This window comes from Zonotrichia leucophrys, chromosome 2, assembly GCF_028769735.1.
Source record: "Zonotrichia leucophrys gambelii isolate GWCS_2022_RI chromosome 2, RI_Zleu_2.0, whole genome shotgun sequence".
In the NCBI taxonomy this organism is placed as follows: domain Eukaryota; kingdom Metazoa; phylum Chordata; class Aves; order Passeriformes; family Passerellidae; genus Zonotrichia; species Zonotrichia leucophrys.
In genome coordinates, this window is record NC_088171.1 from 44,599,989 (window position 1) to 44,618,466 (window position 18,478).

At 39.1% G+C, this 18,478-nt stretch overlaps 2 protein-coding genes across 2 annotated transcripts in view; one reads left to right on the plus strand and one right to left on the minus strand.

Moving 5' to 3' along the window:
* ACAD11 (acyl-CoA dehydrogenase family member 11) overlaps positions 1 to 7,919 on the minus strand; it is a 29,051-nt gene extending 21,132 nt beyond the window's left edge. The window contains exons 1-8 of the mRNA XM_064704792.1: positions 7,627 to 7,919; positions 5,737 to 5,836; positions 5,409 to 5,534; positions 3,879 to 4,040; positions 3,292 to 3,456; positions 1,446 to 1,593; positions 725 to 846; positions 170 to 276 (exon numbers count right to left, since the gene is read on the minus strand). Coding sequence (XP_064560862.1) covers positions 170 to 276; positions 725 to 846; positions 1,446 to 1,593; positions 3,292 to 3,456; positions 3,879 to 4,040; positions 5,409 to 5,534; positions 5,737 to 5,836; positions 7,627 to 7,763 — 1,067 coding nt within the window. The 5' untranslated portion in view covers positions 7,764 to 7,919. The remainder of the gene's footprint in view (positions 1 to 169; positions 277 to 724; positions 847 to 1,445; positions 1,594 to 3,291; positions 3,457 to 3,878; positions 4,041 to 5,408; positions 5,535 to 5,736; positions 5,837 to 7,626) is intronic.
* A 7-nt stretch (positions 7,920 to 7,926) lies between these two features.
* UBA5 (ubiquitin like modifier activating enzyme 5) lies at positions 7,927 to 17,632 on the plus strand. Its single transcript, XM_064704793.1, has 12 exons — positions 7,927 to 8,170; positions 9,165 to 9,210; positions 9,307 to 9,396; positions 10,104 to 10,213; positions 10,626 to 10,712; positions 11,683 to 11,767; positions 12,587 to 12,691; positions 12,870 to 12,997; positions 13,397 to 13,532; positions 13,991 to 14,066; positions 14,842 to 14,948; positions 15,508 to 17,632. The coding sequence occupies exons 1-12, from the start codon at positions 8,025 to 8,027 to the stop codon at positions 15,589 to 15,591; spliced, it is 1,200 nt and encodes a 399-aa protein (XP_064560863.1). The 5' UTR covers positions 7,927 to 8,024; the 3' UTR covers positions 15,592 to 17,632.
* Positions 17,633 to 18,478: the final 846 nt, after the last annotated feature.

Here is an 18,478-nt window from a genome sequence, read left to right on the forward strand (position 1 = left end):
AGGGAAGAACATTCAATGCAGTAACAAGACCAGATTTTCCCTCATAATAACATAAGCTGCCTTAGGCATTTAAATAAATGAAGATGTTGGAAAAGCTTTGCCTTGCCTTTGACCAGTAATCTAGACCACTCTTACCTTGCCTTTGACCAGTAATCTAGACCACTCTTACCTTTTTGAGAGCTCTAATCCTCTTTGTGCCAAAGGCTCCACAAGCTTTGCAAATTCATGACTGTTCTCTGCAGAAGCATTTCCAATAAGATACCTGGCATATACACCCTAAAACCAAAAGAAAACCATATATGTTATAATTATGCACTTAAAGTTGTTTCTTTAACACACTGGTGATTTCTTCAAATATAAAAGTAACACTTAAATGCACATGGTCTTAAAAGGAAAAGATATCTTACTGGGATTAGCATAGCTTACTGGGATATGCTAATAATTGGTTTTGGTACATATCTGATATAATGGAGATGCTTGCTGCACAAGAGTTAAAACCATATTCCAGGTAAACTAAACAAAAGGCAAATCACAAAAAGTAGTAGTGGAAAAGTAAAAAACAAAAAAGAAAAGACAAATGTCTGCACATGATATGGCAAACAAGCCCAGCCTATCCCTCAAGCCAACTGACAACAGCACAGACATACAATCATTACCCATGGCTAAATGAACTACCCACAAACACACAAGGCATGTGGCATTTCAGCAAATGTGAGGGTATTACCTGGGCTATCCCTGCCATTTTAAAATAGGACAAAGCAAGGAAAAAGTTCAAGTTGGGTAAAGCAGTGGAAATACGCCGGCAGCGGCAGTAAATGGAAACCAGTTCTTCAAAGGAAGGAGTTTCTACAAAAACAACAAAAAAAAGAAAACAGGTTTTTTTAGAATACTCAAAATTTTCTATGATTTTTCCCCCACTTCATTCTTCAAACATTTGTGCAGTTTTTAAATTTTATGAGGTATTTCTTTTACATAGTAAATATATGATTTATCATTTCTCATGACATAACTGTTATATGGAGAGACCAAAGGAAGTAGGAATTGCCAGAATTTCAGATAACCATAACAATTCCTGCTGCCCTGTGTCTCCACTCCAGTCAGGCAAAAAATTAGACCTGGGGGGAAAAAAGGCATTTTTTGAAAAAAATAAATTATATATTTACATTTATATTTATTTTTTCTTCCATTATCTCTTAGAAAGGTTCAAAAAAACGTTTTACAGAAGTAGCATGCTGTAGCTAAGACAAAGCTTGATAGAAGCTTGATAGAACAAAAGTATCTAAAGCCTCACTATCAGCATGATTGCTACAACAAAAAAAAAAATTATGGAAAAGTTCTTTACAAATGCCAAACTATATGCTTGTGAATTTACCATTTAATTCCTACAACATTTCAAATAGAAACCAAGCCTAGGATTTATTTCAAGAAAAAGATTAGTTTCATACCTATGGTGTCTTTGAAACCCAAGACAGAGCCTTGACCTAAGTTCTTAATAGATGTAGGCCAAAAGTAGAATTGAGTGGCATATGCTAAATCTGCTAAAGGATGACCAGTAGTTGAAAGTTCCCAGTCCAGCACTGCCAAAACACGAGCCTTAAATAAAAATAAAAACCTCAAGTGAGTGCTAGAAAACATGTTATCTCCATCCACAAATGCACAACCCACTCAATATCCAAGTGTTTTATTTGGTTACTGTATGTTTAAAATTAAAAACATACCCTAGCAGTCAACAGCAAAGAGTTCCTTTTGGCACTATCTAAAGATCTGCAGAAATTTAACATTCACATAGGGACAGAAAGCCAGGCATTTTTCCAAAGAAAATCTCATTTAAATCTACATTTTTGAGTAGTGTTCTTTCTGTCAGAAACTTCCAAACTCTTCTAGTATAAAAGATGATTGAATTACAATTTCCTAAAGAACAGCAGTACTGAGAGTAGTTGTATTTCTTCCCCAGTCCTGTTCCACACTCCTTTAGCACAGAAATTCACACAAGACCATGTACAAGAAAACCCAATTTATCACAACATTGTCCATAGATTAACACTTCTGTGGGGAACTGAATTTCTTAAACAGGAAGTCAATTACTGCTCAGAGTGAGTCTCTGCTGCAATCCTTGCAATGGTGTCATCAGCTGGGTGGTCTGAGACTCCCCACAGTCATTCTGCTAAATTCCTATAATCCAGGTGTCCTGTCAACTTGAATGATCCCTCCAGCCTACTCATGATCCATGGCTACTTGAAATATGTGGAAAAGTCTTTCCTACATGGCCAGTCCTGCATATTCAGGAACAATTTCTACAGATGACTTAAAATGACCTATGTACAACTTGGTCAATTCCTTCAGTTCCTTCAGGAAGAGCTGGGAGAGTCCCCAAGTCAAATTCCCTGCTCAGGGAATCAATCAGCACATTTAAGCCTATAAATCATGTCTGTCAACTAATCTATGCACAAAATCCCTAGGAATCTCTGGGATCGGTTTCTTTGTCATGAAGCATGAATTGCAGTCATGGTCACAAGTTCCAGGCATGTCCTCTGGTCACAACTCAGCAGGTAGCACAAAAAAATTAATGAAACTGTGTTGATATAGGTAGCACATATTTATTTCCATAAACTAGAAACAATAAAACAAAACAAAACAAATCTCTTTTTTTGAATGGGGAACTTTCAGGGTCTCTGTGATCTACATGTGCTCCATAACTAAACAGCTTTGGCAGATTTTCCTTTGCTTCACTAGTGTCATGCATCCTACATTCAGCTCCTGCTCCAAAAGCCCTTGTTGTTAACTGAAGCCACAAAACAGACATCAGTGGGCTTTGGATCAGATGCTTATGTAGCTCAATGAAGTGAGTCTTCAGCTGCACTGAATCCAATAGGATCTATGCATAGAAAATGCTTTGTTCCTGAACTTTGAAGCAGGGACTAAAATGAATGAATAAATAGAGTATCTCTCAAGGACAGGTTGGATGGGGTCCTAAGCAACCTAGTCTAGTAAAATGTGTCCCTGCCCATGGCCAAGGGGCTGGAAATAGATGATCTTTAAGGTCTCTTCCACTCCAAACCATTCAATGATTCTGTGATTCCACTGATTCTATATAGCTCCTGCCATGAAAGGGCTGTATTAGGTACCTAAACACCTTACGCAGAGTATAGAGAAGAGCTCAATTTTCTACTGTTTCTTTCAAAGGTGTTCCATGCTCTAAAATAATCCACATATAAGTGTCCTATTACATGATAGGAGTACAAACAAATGAAGGGCCAAAACCTATTAAATGTACAAACACATTTCAAATACCTCTGTTGGGTGGAAGATGATGTTATCTATTCTGAAGTCCCCATGAATCAGCGTTTCTTCATTATCCTCAGGTGGCACGTTGTTTGCTAACCACTCAGCCAGCTTGTTCATGGCAGGAATATCTGTATGAGCAGCTGCATCATACTGTTTTTTCCAAGTTGATACCTTAAAAATACAAACACTCCAACAGATTTTTCAGTTGATTCACAAGTTTTTCAAGACTACAAAATTTTGAAGCACATGCTTCTGGGCTTTGGCTATCACCATGTTTCTTGAAAATTCAGTAAAACCTCTGCATTTGCAAATGTGAACTGAGATATCAACAGATGAAATGAAGACTACATCTACATCAATCCTATTTATATAGCCCAATTCTAGTGTTATTCCAAAAGCAAATCTGTTTTCTTTCCCTAAATACAGCATTACAGAATCAATCTGAATGTAGTAGTAGCTTCAGATTGTGCACAATTCATTGAACTAAGTGAAGTTTTAATACCTAAAATACAATAATTAATAATTAACAATTTAGCTTGCAAATCAAATAAACATTCAAAGACCAGACAAAACAAGAGAATGTTGAGTTGTACCTGTCTTTTGCAGTACCCTGGTCCTCTACCATATCCTTGGAGGCCCAATGACTGCAAATCAAAGGAGTGCAAGAGGGCCAGAGTTTCTATCATTGCAAGATACAGAGCAGAGCGCTCTGCAGGGCCCACCTCAGGCAGGGAGATGTCTCGGAAAATGCGACCCTAGAAATAACATAAATCAGGTATTTAGTGGGACATGCACATCAGATGAAAAGAAGTAAAGCTACACATTCCACAGCCAAAACCAAATGTAGTGAACCAACACTCCCTATGCAATCAAAAATTCTTTCCTCATTTATTTTATTCCTCACCCAGGGCCAATGAAGGGATTCATGGTAAACACAGGTCTTTAGTATATAGTGTATCTGTAGATGAAATTCTGAATTAGAGCACTCAATCCAGGTATCCTCAAGCTTGAAAGTACCAGGAAAAACAATGTTACTGTACTGTCTCTAAAAGCTAAGTTGCAGAAAAAATACCAACGAAGACCTCAGGGGAAAGGAGGGGCAGGCAGGGTAATGGGTGGGTTATGAGTACAAAGACTCAAACAATCCAAAGAAATTCACTTGTTTTTCTCCTCAAGAGTAGTTGAATTCATTTAGAAGACGGGTTTGTTGTTCCATTTTCACAATTGTTAAAAACAGAGCAGTGCTGACCACCATAGAATGGACAGAACATACATTTACATACTTAGAAATGTAACAAGGTTTCTTTTTAAGGTATCACTTTGTTCTAATCAAAACCAGTAAAATCCTCCATCTTTGGAGGATTTTAAGAAATCTGTTTCAAATTTCTCACAACCCTTACATTCTATTAACCTTGACTTACAGTTTTTGTAGGAAGGTTAACCTAATCTTCAGAAACTGGCCCACAAACTTACATTTCTAATTTCCCAGTGACCCCGATAGAACAGGATGCAATGAAAAGGAAAAGGCCTGAATTCAACTCCTCTCAGAGGGGCAAAAAAAAAGGAAAAAGACACAGTACAGCAGACCTATGCCCAAAATCACCAAAATCTAACAAAAAGTGCATTAATTCAGCTATAGAACCGCCAGAGTGGTGGACCACAGATGGAGATATACTGTGTTCTTTCTGAATCTAGTGCTGGAACTAGAATCATGCTTTGTTTTCAAGAACAGGTGATTGTATGTCAGCTCCTATCTTCAATACTAAAAAGCCTCCAGGATGTCCAAAGATTCATTTTACAGACTGATTTTTTTTCCCTCTGACTTGTGTATGCTTTTCACAGAAGCAATATTGTCTCATTTCAAGATATCCTTCCAAGAGCTCAAACAAGAACAAGAGGTTAAACACTGAGCTAAAAAATTCAACAAAGTGTGAAATAAGCCCTGGAGAAGCTGAAATCTGTGAGAATCACTGACAGCTAACATTTCTTCAAAGCATCAAAAGATGATTTACTCTCATATCACAAAACTGTGCTGAGCAAGGCTCTAACAGAAAGGTTTTACACAACTTAAAAGCAGCTTGTAGTAGGGAGAAGGGAAGAATCTCTTACACAGGAGGACCAACCTGCACATGCTGCATTACATAAAACTCTGTTCCAATGACAGAAACATCACTGCAATACAAAAGGGGCTCAGGCACTGGAAACCCAGCTGAAAATAAGGCTTTCTGCACACGGTATTCTCTATCCACCTGAGGAAGACAGAAATTTAGGGTCAATTAAAACCTCTCAAACATAAATGAGCACAGTGAATCCTCTTGAATGTTTAATTATATGTAGTCCAGCAACTCACTGCATTTCTGTACACATTCATCAGTGTGCTGGACCACCATGTATAGACCCTGGTCACCAGCAAAACAAAGTGTTTGGAGCTCAGTGAAGAATGTTACTTACCTTGTGTGCTCCAGGTAAAAGGGGACCATGGGGCTTCTTCCTGAGCACAAAAGCCTGCCCACCTTTCTGAAGGTAAAAGGTTGGGTTTGACTGGCCTGAGCTGCAGAGAGAAAGATTATAATTACTCAAAAATTCAAGTACTTACAAATTTGTAAGCTTCTAAACAGAAATGATACTTGCAAAATGCATTGTGACTTGATCTGAACAAAATGGCAGGATGGAGGAAAGCATCTTCTCCAGAGCTGTTTTGTGTTGTGGTTTTCCCCAAATCTGGACTGGAACAGGCTGCCCAGAGAAGTTGTGGATGCCTAGGCTAGATGGGGCTGTGAACAATGTGGTCTAGAGGAAGGTGTCCCTGCCTATGGCAAGGGGATTGGAACTAGAGGATCTTTAAGGTCTCTTCCCACCCAAACCACTCTAAGATTCTACTTTATGATTATATTACTGATTATTCTAGTACCAAGCCCCATTGTTTGCCAGCCTGATTATCACATCCTAAGATTATACTTAAGGGACAGCCTATAAGAACTGTAAAATTTTAAAGAATGCATGTTGAAGTCACAGAGAAAATTAGACATTTCAATCACGTGTAACAGAGAAGGACAACCCAGTTAAACCCTTCATAACACCTTGTCTATCACATTCTAATCAAACTCATTGATCTTTATTTTCCTCAAGGCTCATTGATCCTTTTTTTCCTCAAGTGTTAATCTGCATGCTTTTCTCTCCTTAATCGTGTTCATTTTTAAGATGCATTCTGACCTAGACCAATAAACAATTAGACAACTATTGGAAAATAAAAATCAAATGAACTTTTGCCATCATTTCTCCCATTATGTTTCCATTCTCCCCAAAGCAGTTAGGACACAGTTTGTAATAGTTTAAAAAGTTTGACTGACAACACTTTGCCTGGAACAAAACAAATTTAGGCCAGCTGAAGCCTTGAACTGTGATTACATGACCAAGAAGTAAAAGCATAAATACTAACAAAATTTTAGCAGACTTTACTATGACTTACTATTAGCTACTCTCCTAAGGCTCCTCCTAAAGTCTTCTCAGCTGAAGAAGATTAGGGCAGACTGAATGAATTAATGTTTTATATTTACATCAGAAGACAATGAAAAATTGTTCACTGTTTGTTAGTGACAGCTGCAGATAAGTTAGTCAAGGTCACGCCTACAAAGGAATTAATCCTTATTTTTAGAAAAACTTTACTTCAAATAGTTAGCTCCTGACATGAAGTCGTGCAGCCACACCACTGATTTGCTGAATGCAAACGAACTCAGCGCTCTATGGAACAGAGACTTTTTGGTGTAGCACCTCCCTGGCACACTGCATGATGCTCCCCAGGCAGTAACAGGAATCTCAGCTCATCCTAACGCTGCTCTCGTGCATTTGCTTACCTGGTGACAGCCTAATGCTTTCACCATTGACTTCTTAAGCCATGTGTGTGTTTGTGAACATTGCTATTCGCTGTGCAATTAAAGATGGAGCACATAAATTGCGATTTATGTGTAGGCAATAAAACAATCGTGGGTGTACTCTGAGGACAGCGGGAAGCCCATCCAACACACAGCCCGCCCACAGGCCGAGTGTGACAAAGGGCACTTCGGCCGCCACCGCGAACTTTGCCTTCTCCAGCAGCTCAAAGGGCGAGCTAGGACATGCCTTTAATTGGACTAAGTCAGAATGCATCTTAAAAATCCATCGATGGCTGCTGCCCGCCATCGCGACGGCAAAGGGCTCTACCTCTAACCACTTTCCCTGGCGGGCGGCAGGAGCGGCTCCTCTGCCCGCCCCTCCCGGGCGCTCCGGGGCAGGGGAGCGGCGGCGGCCCCGCCACCAGGGTTAGTGCCCTGTCACCTGTGTCACCGGTGTCACCTGCGTTACCTGTACTGCCTGACAGCCAGCGCGCCCGCGGGCTGCCGAGGGAAGCCGGGCAAGCGGCTGCTCAGGTACCGCTCCAGGCTGCCCTGGTCGAAGCGGTGCTGCGGCCGCACCTCGCTAGTGCCCGGCTCCGCCGCCATCCTCGGAGGCCGCGCCGGAGGCCGCCCGGCCGGGACACCCAGAGGCGCCTCGGTCCGCCAAAGGAAAGCGCTTCGCAGCCCCCTGGCTGTCGGCCCCGGCGGCTTTTCCCGGAACACGACTTTTCCCGGGAGGCAGGTCCCGCCTCGGCAGCCACCGCCCCTCAGCCGTGAGGAGGCGGCCCCGGGAAGGGAAGGGCCGGCCCCGCTCCGCCCCGGCGCTTCCCGGAAGCTCCCGGGGCCGGGCACAGACGTGTCGCTGCCATGGCGGATCCCGGGCGGCTGGAGCGGCTGGAGCGGCGTGTGCGGGAGCTGGAGGAGGAGCTGGCCCGGGAGAAGCGCGGGCGGGCGGCGGCGCGGGCCCGCATCGACACCATGAGCGCCGAGGTGACCGACTCGAACCCCTACAGGTGCGCTGAGGGCGGCGGGGCTCTGTCGGGGCGCGGAGGATGGGCAAGGGGGAGGCCGTGGGTTGGACGGTGGGTCTGGGGGAGCGAGAGAGGCTCGGACGGGTGGGGATCTCAGGGATGAGGATGGGTGTGCTCGGGAGGGTGTCGGGCAGCGCAGGAGGCAGGTGCTCCGGGAGGGATGCTCTCGGGTTTCCCACCTGGCTGAGCTAGATGTCAGGGTTACTTTGTATTATCTTGCTTTACAGTACAGGGGGAGAGGGAGAAAATCCGAAAACCTTGTGGTTTTCAGCTAGGTTGCTAGTAAATGGGACAGGTGTTGGTATTATTTGAGGTCTTATTCTCATTCCTCCAAATTGTCTATTTTAGAAGTTGGCTTATAGAATTCTTAGAGACCCCTTCCCTTCTAGAAATCTGATGATTTTTTGTTTTTTGTTTTGTTGGTTCAGGTTTGGTTTTATTTTTCCTTAATACACGTTGATACTTGTACTTTCATGAAAAATGCCATAAAGGGATAAAATGTTTCTTTAAAATCCTTTCAGTTGTCCTCAAAACCTGAGAGTTTCCATTTATTTTTTTTAATGTTATGTTAATCCAATAAAATTGATCAGAATATCAGAATACAGTGCAAATCTTCACTAGGTTGCTGCCATATGGTTCATTACCAAAAAAAAAAAAAGTGTCACCTTTCATTCTGTAAATCAGGGATTCAGTTACAAAAATATCTGTGTCCTCCTGATTTAATAATATTACCAGAGGAATAGGTGCATGAGTTTGTGCAGGGTTAGGACTCTGGGGCAAATAGGAAAGCATCTACTCTGTCACTCAGACTGTAACTAGCTGGCAGTCACAACTGCAGTGGAACAGCAGGCTTGCATTTATTGCTTGGTGAGGTTATATCTAGAGCAAAAGTGATTTCAAGTACCTGAAAAGCAAAATTGTTGTTAGAAACATGAAGAATATTTTCTGTGTTAACATTGCATTTTTTTCTTTGTAGTCGCTTGATGGCATTAAAAAGAATGGGGATTGTCAAAGACTATGAGGTAGGATTCTCTCTGTAATGAAACACTGTTTGCATTTTTTCCCTGGGAGGACCACTTCTGATAATGTACTGATGTGTCCATTATTCCTTCCTACAGAAAATCCGTACCTTCACAGTTGCAGTAGTAGGTGTGGGGGGTGTTGGCAGTGTGACTGCTGAAATGCTGACAAGGTGTGGCATTGGTAAGGTAATGAGAGTTTTTTTGTTCTTCTTTATCTTTATAGTAGATTGACCAGTCCTCTTTGTAAAGAATTTGATTTGATTTTACCCAAATAAAAAATGTTGTGAAAAAAGCACTCAAGAACAGCACTTGTATAAACATCACACATGATGAGTCTGTATTTTATTATGCTGGTAAAATTTATTTATTTAGGGCTTGATCATCATGTGGATGATTCTTGTTTGGATGTTTGTCATCTCCATATTCTTATATGAACCTATCTCTCTAATCTTCATAGTGCAAAATGATTATTGCCAAAGGAAAACAAAATAAAGGAAAGGAGGGGGTATTTCACATAAAGTCTTTTAAGAACCAAGTTTATATCATGCAACTGAAATGTAGTAGATGACAAACAGAAATCTTTATCACAAACATTAGTTTGTCACATGGCAGCAAGTAATATATGTGATAATAGAGGTGTTACTGTTCATATAGGTTACTCTGTTGAATATTCTTAGTTTTAATGACTTAACAGATTGGTTCAGTTTTTCACATCCTTATGGTGTTTGTACCTCTTCTATGTGAACTGAATGGGCCTCTGATGGAGGGAGTTTGGTTGGGGGAATTTTCTATGGCTTTGGTTTTACAATGAGTTCTGTTGTTCAGAATTGCCACAGTGCTCTGTTTGCAGAGTCTCTGGAGATTCACATGTGTTAAAACAATCTTTGTTGTAGCTGCTTCTGTTTGATTATGACAAAGTGGAACTGGCAAACATGAACAGACTCTTCTTCCAACCTCATCAAGCTGGATTAAGTAAAGTGCAAGCAGCAGAACATACTTTGAGGTAAAACTTGGAGAAATGGGTATCAAAATGTATTGAGCCAGGATGGTGCTCTAGAAAATCAGTGTTTCGCTCTTAATCATTTGCAAAGAATCATGATTTAATTTGGGAATTTGAGCATAAAGTATTTGTGGGTATGATTGATACTTCAAAGACATTTTTGTACTGGCCAAAACCTTAATGTGAGTCTACTTTTTAGTAAAAGCCAATTTTGCTCAGAAGTTTGGTATAAACTGTGCCACTCCCACATCTTGTGGGTTTTTTTCTTATCTAATGTGAATTTTTGACAAATATGGGTGAATTCTAGAGTTCAGAGTGGAAACTTAAGACTGTAGCAATGCTTGGGAAATTAGGGAGAAGAATGTAAATTACCACTGTATTCTTTACCACTGACTCCTATTATTTCCTCCTTAAGGGATATTAATCCTGATGTTCAGTTTGAAGTACATAACTACAACATCACAACACTGGACAACTTTGAGCACTTCATGGATAGAATAAGGTAAAATCTCCCAATTTTAGCATATTGCTAAGTTCTGCTGATGTGTGGTTCTACACAGCCTCACGTTTTTCTTGTTGGGGCTCTTTTTCAATTTATTAACTTCCAATTGAAAACCTCTGGGAAATGTATGTATATGAAGACATTCTTGTCTAGATGTGTTATGGAAAACAGATCAGCTCATATCTTGAATGCTCTGTAGTAGTTTTCAGGTATGATTTAGGAAATGAAGAAGAAAGTAATTACTAGTGGATCTCATAGAGATCTGAGATAACTTACACCGTTTGCAGTTCTGTTGTACAAAGATAGAATTCTCCAATACTGTGAGTGCATACTTGTTGGAGATTTTTTCAGAAATGGCTTAAAAGGCAGCTGTGAGGAGCAAATTCTCACAGCCTGTTTCTGTAAACAGCAGGAGTTCTCAGGTTGTTTTTAATAACAAGTGGATATCTTGTCCTTGGATAAGGTATGAGAAAGCAAAAGTGACAAACATGAAGGCCTTGCATACCAGGGTTCTCAGGCAGTTTTCTCATTTTGGGAGAGTAAAAGTAAGTTTTGAGAACACAAATCTTGGTATTGAAAACAAAAGGAGGGGTTGGTGTGTTATCTCTGACCTATTGTGAGCCCGGATTTTGCAATATGCATGAACTTGATTAACGCTGTTATAAAAGGTGACTGATTGAGTCAATGAACGGAGTCGATGCTGACCAAGAAAGGTGGGTCGTCTCCCTTCACTTCAATACATACTATATAAAACAGTCTAAAATGCCCATATATTTAAATCCCAGCCTCAGCATGGTGTTGTTTCTACTGCAGATCTAAGATACTGGTTGTGTCCTGTACTGCATTTGCACAAGCTTTGTTAAAAATTCACTTTTCTTGGGCTTCTGTACTCTATAGCAACATGTCGGTTGCTGTGTTGGTATTTTGTTCTGCTGGCAATTTCGTGTAAATTTCTGATGCTCCGTTGCAGTAACGGTGCACTGGAGGAAGGGAAGCCTGTGGATCTGGTTTTGAGCTGTGTGGACAACTTTGAAGCTCGCATGGCAATTAACACGGTAAGGCCACCAAAGGCACGAGCTTGTGGAAGGCTGTTTTCTTCTATAAATATGTTAGGAGTTGTGGCACTATAGAAAAGATATGAACTTAAAATAATCTCCTAAGAAATGTCCCCCTTGGCTTGAGAAATCTGAGCTTTTACCCAGTTCTTATAAACCCATTTTATGTGTATAAATATCACTAAAGACTTGGAAGTTACTATCACCTAATGGTTAGTAAAAGAAGTATCATAAACTCATAAACTCTGTCTTTTCTAATTACTCTGTTTATATAACGGTATTTTCAAAGGCTGGTATGTTGAATCTTAGAAACTTAAAAAGATTTTCTACAGCTAATTATATACCTCATGTGACTTTTTGTATACTAAAAATGCTGTTTATTTAATCAAACTCTTTTTCTTTATAGTAGCAGCCAATGTAAGGTATATGCCAAATGTATGTTTTCTGTTACCCTTCAGCTGACTTGATCCATAAATTGCAGGCAGGGAGGACACATAGATACACTCTACCCAAGCCTCTAAAATAATTTGTGGAATTATATTCTGTAGTGTGCTGTAATTGGGTCACTGATGTCTGTATTGTTAGAACATCTCAGGTCCTCAGGAAAGCACAAAGGGGCTTCATGAAGGCAACTTCATTTTGCTGCTTGATTTGTCTTTTGATAAATAATTTCTGTCTCTTGATGTACTTTTTTCTGACCATAGCCTTTTTGCCTGAAATCAGGGAGATGAATGTGTTTCATCACTCCCAATTGTTTGAGTTCCTATTCTTTTCATTAAACTTCTGCAGTGCTGATGTTTGTGTTTCTGTGTTTATAAGGCCTGCAATGAACTTGGACAAATCTGGATGGAGTCTGGAGTGAGTGAAAATGCAGTGTCAGGACACATCCAGTTGATCATCCCTGGTGAATCCGCTTGTTTTGCGGTACGTGGTGCTCTGATGAATTGCTCTCTTGCCCTTTAGAGTGGGACTGGGAATGTGAAGATTAGCTGGCCTTGTGAGTGTGATCCTGGCACAGCTGATGCAGTACCTTTAAATTCTGTGTGATCTGTGGGATTTCTTGAATGCTTTTTTACAGCTTATTTTCTCTATTGCCCCTCAGTGTGCTCCTCCACTGGTAGTAGCTGCAAATATTGATGAGAAGACATTGAAACGAGAAGGAGTTTGTGCAGCCAGTCTTCCTACAACCATGGGTGTTGTGGCAGGAATGCTTGTGCAAAATGTTCTCAAGTGAGTGACTGAGTTGTTGCTATTTGATGTGTACAGCAAAATATTTAAATATTTAATCATGCTCTGATTTGACATCATTACATTATACATAAAAAAATGCTGTTGTACTGACTTGTCTTTGGAATTTTGTACATGGACAAAGAATAAACTACTTCTCTTGCCTGTAGCTGAGTTATCCTCACACACCATGAGAAGATGGGATTCTGTATTGATCCAGTTATTCTGTTGCCAGCAGATTACAGCATAATTGGATTTAAGGCAATTACAGTAACTCACATTACAACTCCATGAGTCTGAAAGCGTATTCTAAAAGTTCTTTGAGGAAAAATGATTCCCTAAGCAACTGAAGTTTTAGGTTTGCACCTGCATTACAAGCTCCTTCTTTCTCTGTGTTTCTAGGTACCTGTTAAACTTTGGTACTGTGAGTTATTATCTTGGTTACAATGCAATGCAAGATTTCTTCCCAACTATGTCTATGAAGCCAAACCCCCAGTGCAGTGACCACAATTGCAGAAAACAGCAAGAAAATTATAAGGTAAAAAGAGTTTGGGTTTGTGGGTCAATTTTCTAATTTCCCTTTTCGTAGAGAACAAAGCAAGTTGCAAATCTGTTGTAAAAGAGTTCATTGCTACTCCAGTTTGCAACACTCATCTTCAGATGGTTGCACGTGTTTCTAAATATACAGTACTTACCTTAAAGGGTAGGAAGAAGAGTTGAGCAATTATGTAGAAGAATATACTGCTTAAGAGAATGCAAACCTTTCTAGTAGTCATATGTTTCTGAGTTTTAATGGGTTTGATGTGGTTTTTTTGAACTTGCTGATATTCTGCTTTTTTGCTCCTAAGCAGTCACCATTAAGAACTTTTTTATCTTACATGTTGGAAGAAATGTGACTATTAGGCTTGAACTTCTTTGCAGTTTTTGGAAATTGGACTGGAAATTGGACTAAATTTTGGTTATTGAGGAGATTGTTTTTCTGTGTTTTCCCTCCAGAGAAAAGAAGCTGCAAGACCAAAAGAAGAAGTAATTGAAAAGGAAGAAGAAATAGTACATGAAGACAATGACTGGGGTAAGTCATCGCCTGGAGACTAATTGATTTTCCCAACACTGAGATTCATTTTGAGTGAACACAATTTTGGGTACATAGATTCTTTTTTAGTTCCTATTTTTATAACTTACACTGTGTAATTACTTTTGGCTTTTCCCAAGTTTTGCAAGTAATTTTACCACAACTTGATGATATGCTTTTAGTGCAATTTGCAGGTCTTAGGCTCAAAATGTAACTGCTGCTTGAATAAAAACCTTTCTCAGAAGATGGTTTGAAGTTGAGAGAAATGAGAAAATGTATTAACTGCATATTCCTTTTAAATATACTAAAGAGCAGTTGTCATTTCCATAACCACTGTGCTGAGGCATCCCATGCATTTTTACATTCCTCTTGAGGGGTTTAAATTAGAAGGAATTATCTTAAGGAATGTTAAATGTGTTTTATATAACTATTTTATGACTGGAGGTACATGTTCTGTTTATTACATGTTATAGAAAATAATCTTATCTTACACCTGGGAGAAGTGTCCTTATGATAAAGTTTAAATGGTAAGGACAAGGAAGAGATGCCATTCTGGTTCATAAGTTGCCTATATAGAATTATTTCATATATTGTAAAAGGAAAAGATTTTCTATTGGTAATGGAATGAAGTTGTTGAAATCAAAGGTGTTTCTAGTTTAATTTAATTCTGTTTCTGGAAAGTAGCTTCATCTTTTCTCTTACTGTGATAACTTGGTGATTAAAGAACTTTTTCTTCTAACTCCTAATGGAGTTTTTGTTTCCTTTTAATGCGAAGGTATTGAATTAGTATCAGAAATTTCAGAAGATGAGCTGAAGGCTGCATCTGGCCCAGTACCTGAACTTCCTGAAGGAATTAGTGTAGCATATACTATCCCAGACAAGGTAATGAACTTACTGTGTATGAATTTTTGAAATACATATTGTAGATTAAATTTATAATACCAGCCAGTTTGGTTACCTTTTAAACCTAGAACAGAATTCCATCTTGAACAATTCTGGTGAAATGTGACCTCAGTTCATTTCATTATTCCTTTTTATGGTTCAGTTTTGTGTTCCTGGGACAGATACTTCTTTAAGTGTAGGTGCTGGTGTGAATGTACTGCTGAGATTACAGGAATTAATGCATTTGGGGGCTGGGGAAAGGACAGCAAATGACAATTTCTCAGTTGATATTTTGGTGACTAATTAATTTTTCCCATACATATCTTGTAAAAGCTGTATGTAATCAAAGAGCAATGAGCATAGAATCTGAATGTACTGCAGTAAGAACATTCTAACTCCTAGTCAAAATCATTTACAGTTGAATCTTATAATCACTTAGGCCTAATCTCACTATTGAGTGCCTGCTTTTAGGAAAATGGTGTGGTGTAACAGCAATAAACCTGAGGGCTTTTTTAGTTTACTTTTTTTGTTGACAACTTTTTCTTCCTGTTCCTAACAGGAAGAGAATTCAGTAACTGGGGAGACAGTAGCAGACTCTGAAGAAAGCCTAGAAGAACTCATGGCCAAAATGAGAAACATGTAGAAAAACAAATATTTAAGTACAACTTTCATGAGTTTGGATGGACATTGGATTTTGAGAAGACCAGACTTCTTACTTTTTTCCTTTTTTTACTTCCATTGAAGCTTACCTTTACTTTTCTGATGAAACAGAACTGTTACAGGGGCAGGAAGGACACAGACTTACATTGTTTATATTCTGTTTTCTCATCATGTCTTTATTTACAGATAGAGCTGTGCTACTAGAAATTTTAGTTTCTCAGCATTGCTAGTATCCAGATATTCAGTGGCAAATAAAAGGACCTGGATAACGTAAAAAAGCAGGCACAGCACATTATATACCTTATCATGTGATGAGAATGGCACGTAGAACAGGTCAAGGGAAGGATGAAATCTGCTGGAGGGGGCTGAGTGGGTGAAGGGCAGATGATAATGCCTCTCTCATGGTGCTGGTCCTGATTTTCCAGGCACTTTTACTTGGTTGTCACTCACTGGTCTAAAGTCTTGGCGTGGATCATGCTGTGGGTATTTTTTCTGAGTAATGAGAACATATAAGCCTTTTCATCTGCCTTAAATATCTCTGGGAGGGAATTTTCTTTATCAATGTCTTACTGCTGCTTGTCCTTAAACAGCTGCCTATGTTTTGTATGTGATGTTTTGAGTATACTGTAAGAAGGTGAAGTCTTCTGGTATTATTACATTAGCAGCATGCCACTATTTTGTCTGGCAGATGCTTTTCATGGCAAAATTATGAGCAACATTGGAAAGAACTGGAGATTTTGTCTACCTTTGCAGAAGTCTAAATATTATATTTTTGTTGGTTACTGAAAATTTAGCTATAATTCTGATCACTCCCCATCAGGTGGGCTATATTAAGAAATATAAGTCTGAGTTTACATAGAAAATCTTCTAAAATTAGATGCTCTAAATTTTTAGATTTGCAATTATTTTTATTGGAGTAGCTCACCTGTTGTATTTGTCTTATAAATGACATAAATTTAAGTACAGTCATACAACCTTTTACATGGCCATGTGTTAAACTGACCTGTAAATATTTGCATCCTGGAGCACCAGTACCTGCAGAACTGGAAGGATCAGTTTCAAATATTTTAACTACTGTGGGCATCTGATCCAGAACTTGGTCATTATTTCAGCCTTGGCAGTATACTACAAATATTTCCAAAGTGAGCTCTTCAAAAAACTTTTCCACAACGTGATGCAGCCAACACAGAATCAGCTAGTATTGGTCGTTGTACTATCCCACTAAAATGGGAAGAGACAGCAATACCATGCTGGTGTTTCTGTTTCTTAGGGCAGCTGAATGAATACCTGTTAGTTATACTACTAATTAGTTTTAAAAATGTTTCATTTCTAAGTAATGGTTACAAAATTCAAAATCAGTTTCCTTCACAGCTGACATCAAATTATATTTTACACAGAAAAACAATTTCTGAAACTAGGGAGTGAGATTTTGGGTGGGTTTTGAGTGTGGGGCATTATACTGTAAAATGGAAGTGGCTTTTTTGGATCGAGTTCTGTTTTGGAGGAACCAGCTTTTAGAAATGAGCTGCAAAGAAAGATAGGAAATCGTATAATGAGACCATTAAAAAGGTAGATACTTGAATCTATGTCACTAAGTCTATGTTAGCTTGATCCATTGTCAATTTATGTGTTACTTACATTTCTCTGTGACTTTCACCTTTCTGTTGGGAACAATAGAAGTCAGGCACACAGCTGTGTGATCTGGAGATCCTGAGGGAAATGGATGATTCATTTCTACAACAGCTCATTTCATCCTGACTCTTAATTATTTGGCTGACATGGCTGCTATCACAGGATTGACAGCTTTATGAGAGGCAACTTCAAGTAAACTTTTATGTGGGAATTAATGCACTTTTGTATGCCCTGTTAGAGAGTACACAAAATGGTTCCTGTGTTACTTTTACACTTTCAGCTTGTATATACAAGAAAAATTTGAAATAATCAGAAAATGAATAATTGTATTAAAAGAATTGTATGTGTCAATGGTTAAAATTATTTAAAAATAAACAGCATCCAAAAAAGCAGCACTAAGGATTTTCTTTTTAACTAAAAAGATGTTTACGAGTATAATGTACTCTAACTGTAAAACACAAGAGAATATTTATTGCTTCCTTGGTTATGAACTTACAAATCAAAGTGCATTGCCATGATTAAGTCCAGCTTTGTTTATTCAGCAATCTTATAAAAGTGTTCAGTTTTTGCAGTCTCTCATGAGCATTATTAAGATGTTGATATTCTGACAGTATAATTACATCCCCATTGAAACTGGTGACCCTCTGCTTTGAGGTGGAGTTCTACACAGAAGTATTATCTGGCATATCCCATGTATAGAAATGACTTTTCCTTGCTGTCCATGAGGTACAGCTCCATGGAAGTGGTCTTGTAAGCTTTCTTTGGGTTCACAGGATAGGCACATGGATTCCTCACCCTCTTTGCTAAAGGACAATGGATGGTTGGGATCTGCTGCTTTTGAGGGACTAATTTTTTATTTTAATTCTTTTTCTTATACCAAAACCAACCCTGCAACCTATGAGGAAGTTGGAGAGAAGTTACTCAATGGAAGAAGAGTAACAGTTCAGCAACAGTAACACCGAGGCTCTAGAAAGTAACTTCTTATTTAAACTAGCTACAATAAGGGAAACTGTTCAGGAGAGGAAGATGTACCACTGTACCTGTTAAAATCAGAATAGACATGACAAGCTAGACCAGGCAGCTGGTAACTCTTTAGAGGAGAGAATTACTGAGTCTAAGAACATCAGGCAACATAAACACACACAAGCTAAGTAGGTTGAGGTTTTGGAGGGGAGGGGGGTTGGGCATTTTTGTTTGGGAGTTTTTGCTTGTGTATTTGTCTGTCTATCCTTTTTTCC

Coding starts and splice junctions, on each gene's coding strand:
- UBA5 (XM_064704793.1), top strand. CDS start 8,025: ATGGCGGATCCCGGGCGGCTGGAGCGGCTGGAGCGGCGTGTGCGGGAG. Junction 8,171..9,164: donor ACCGACTCGAACCCCTACAG/GTGCGCTGAGGG, acceptor TTTTCTTTGTAG/TCGCTTGATGGCATTAAAAA. Junction 10,713..11,682: donor CACTTCATGGATAGAATAAG/GTAAAATCTCCC, acceptor GCTCCGTTGCAG/TAACGGTGCACTGGAGGAAG.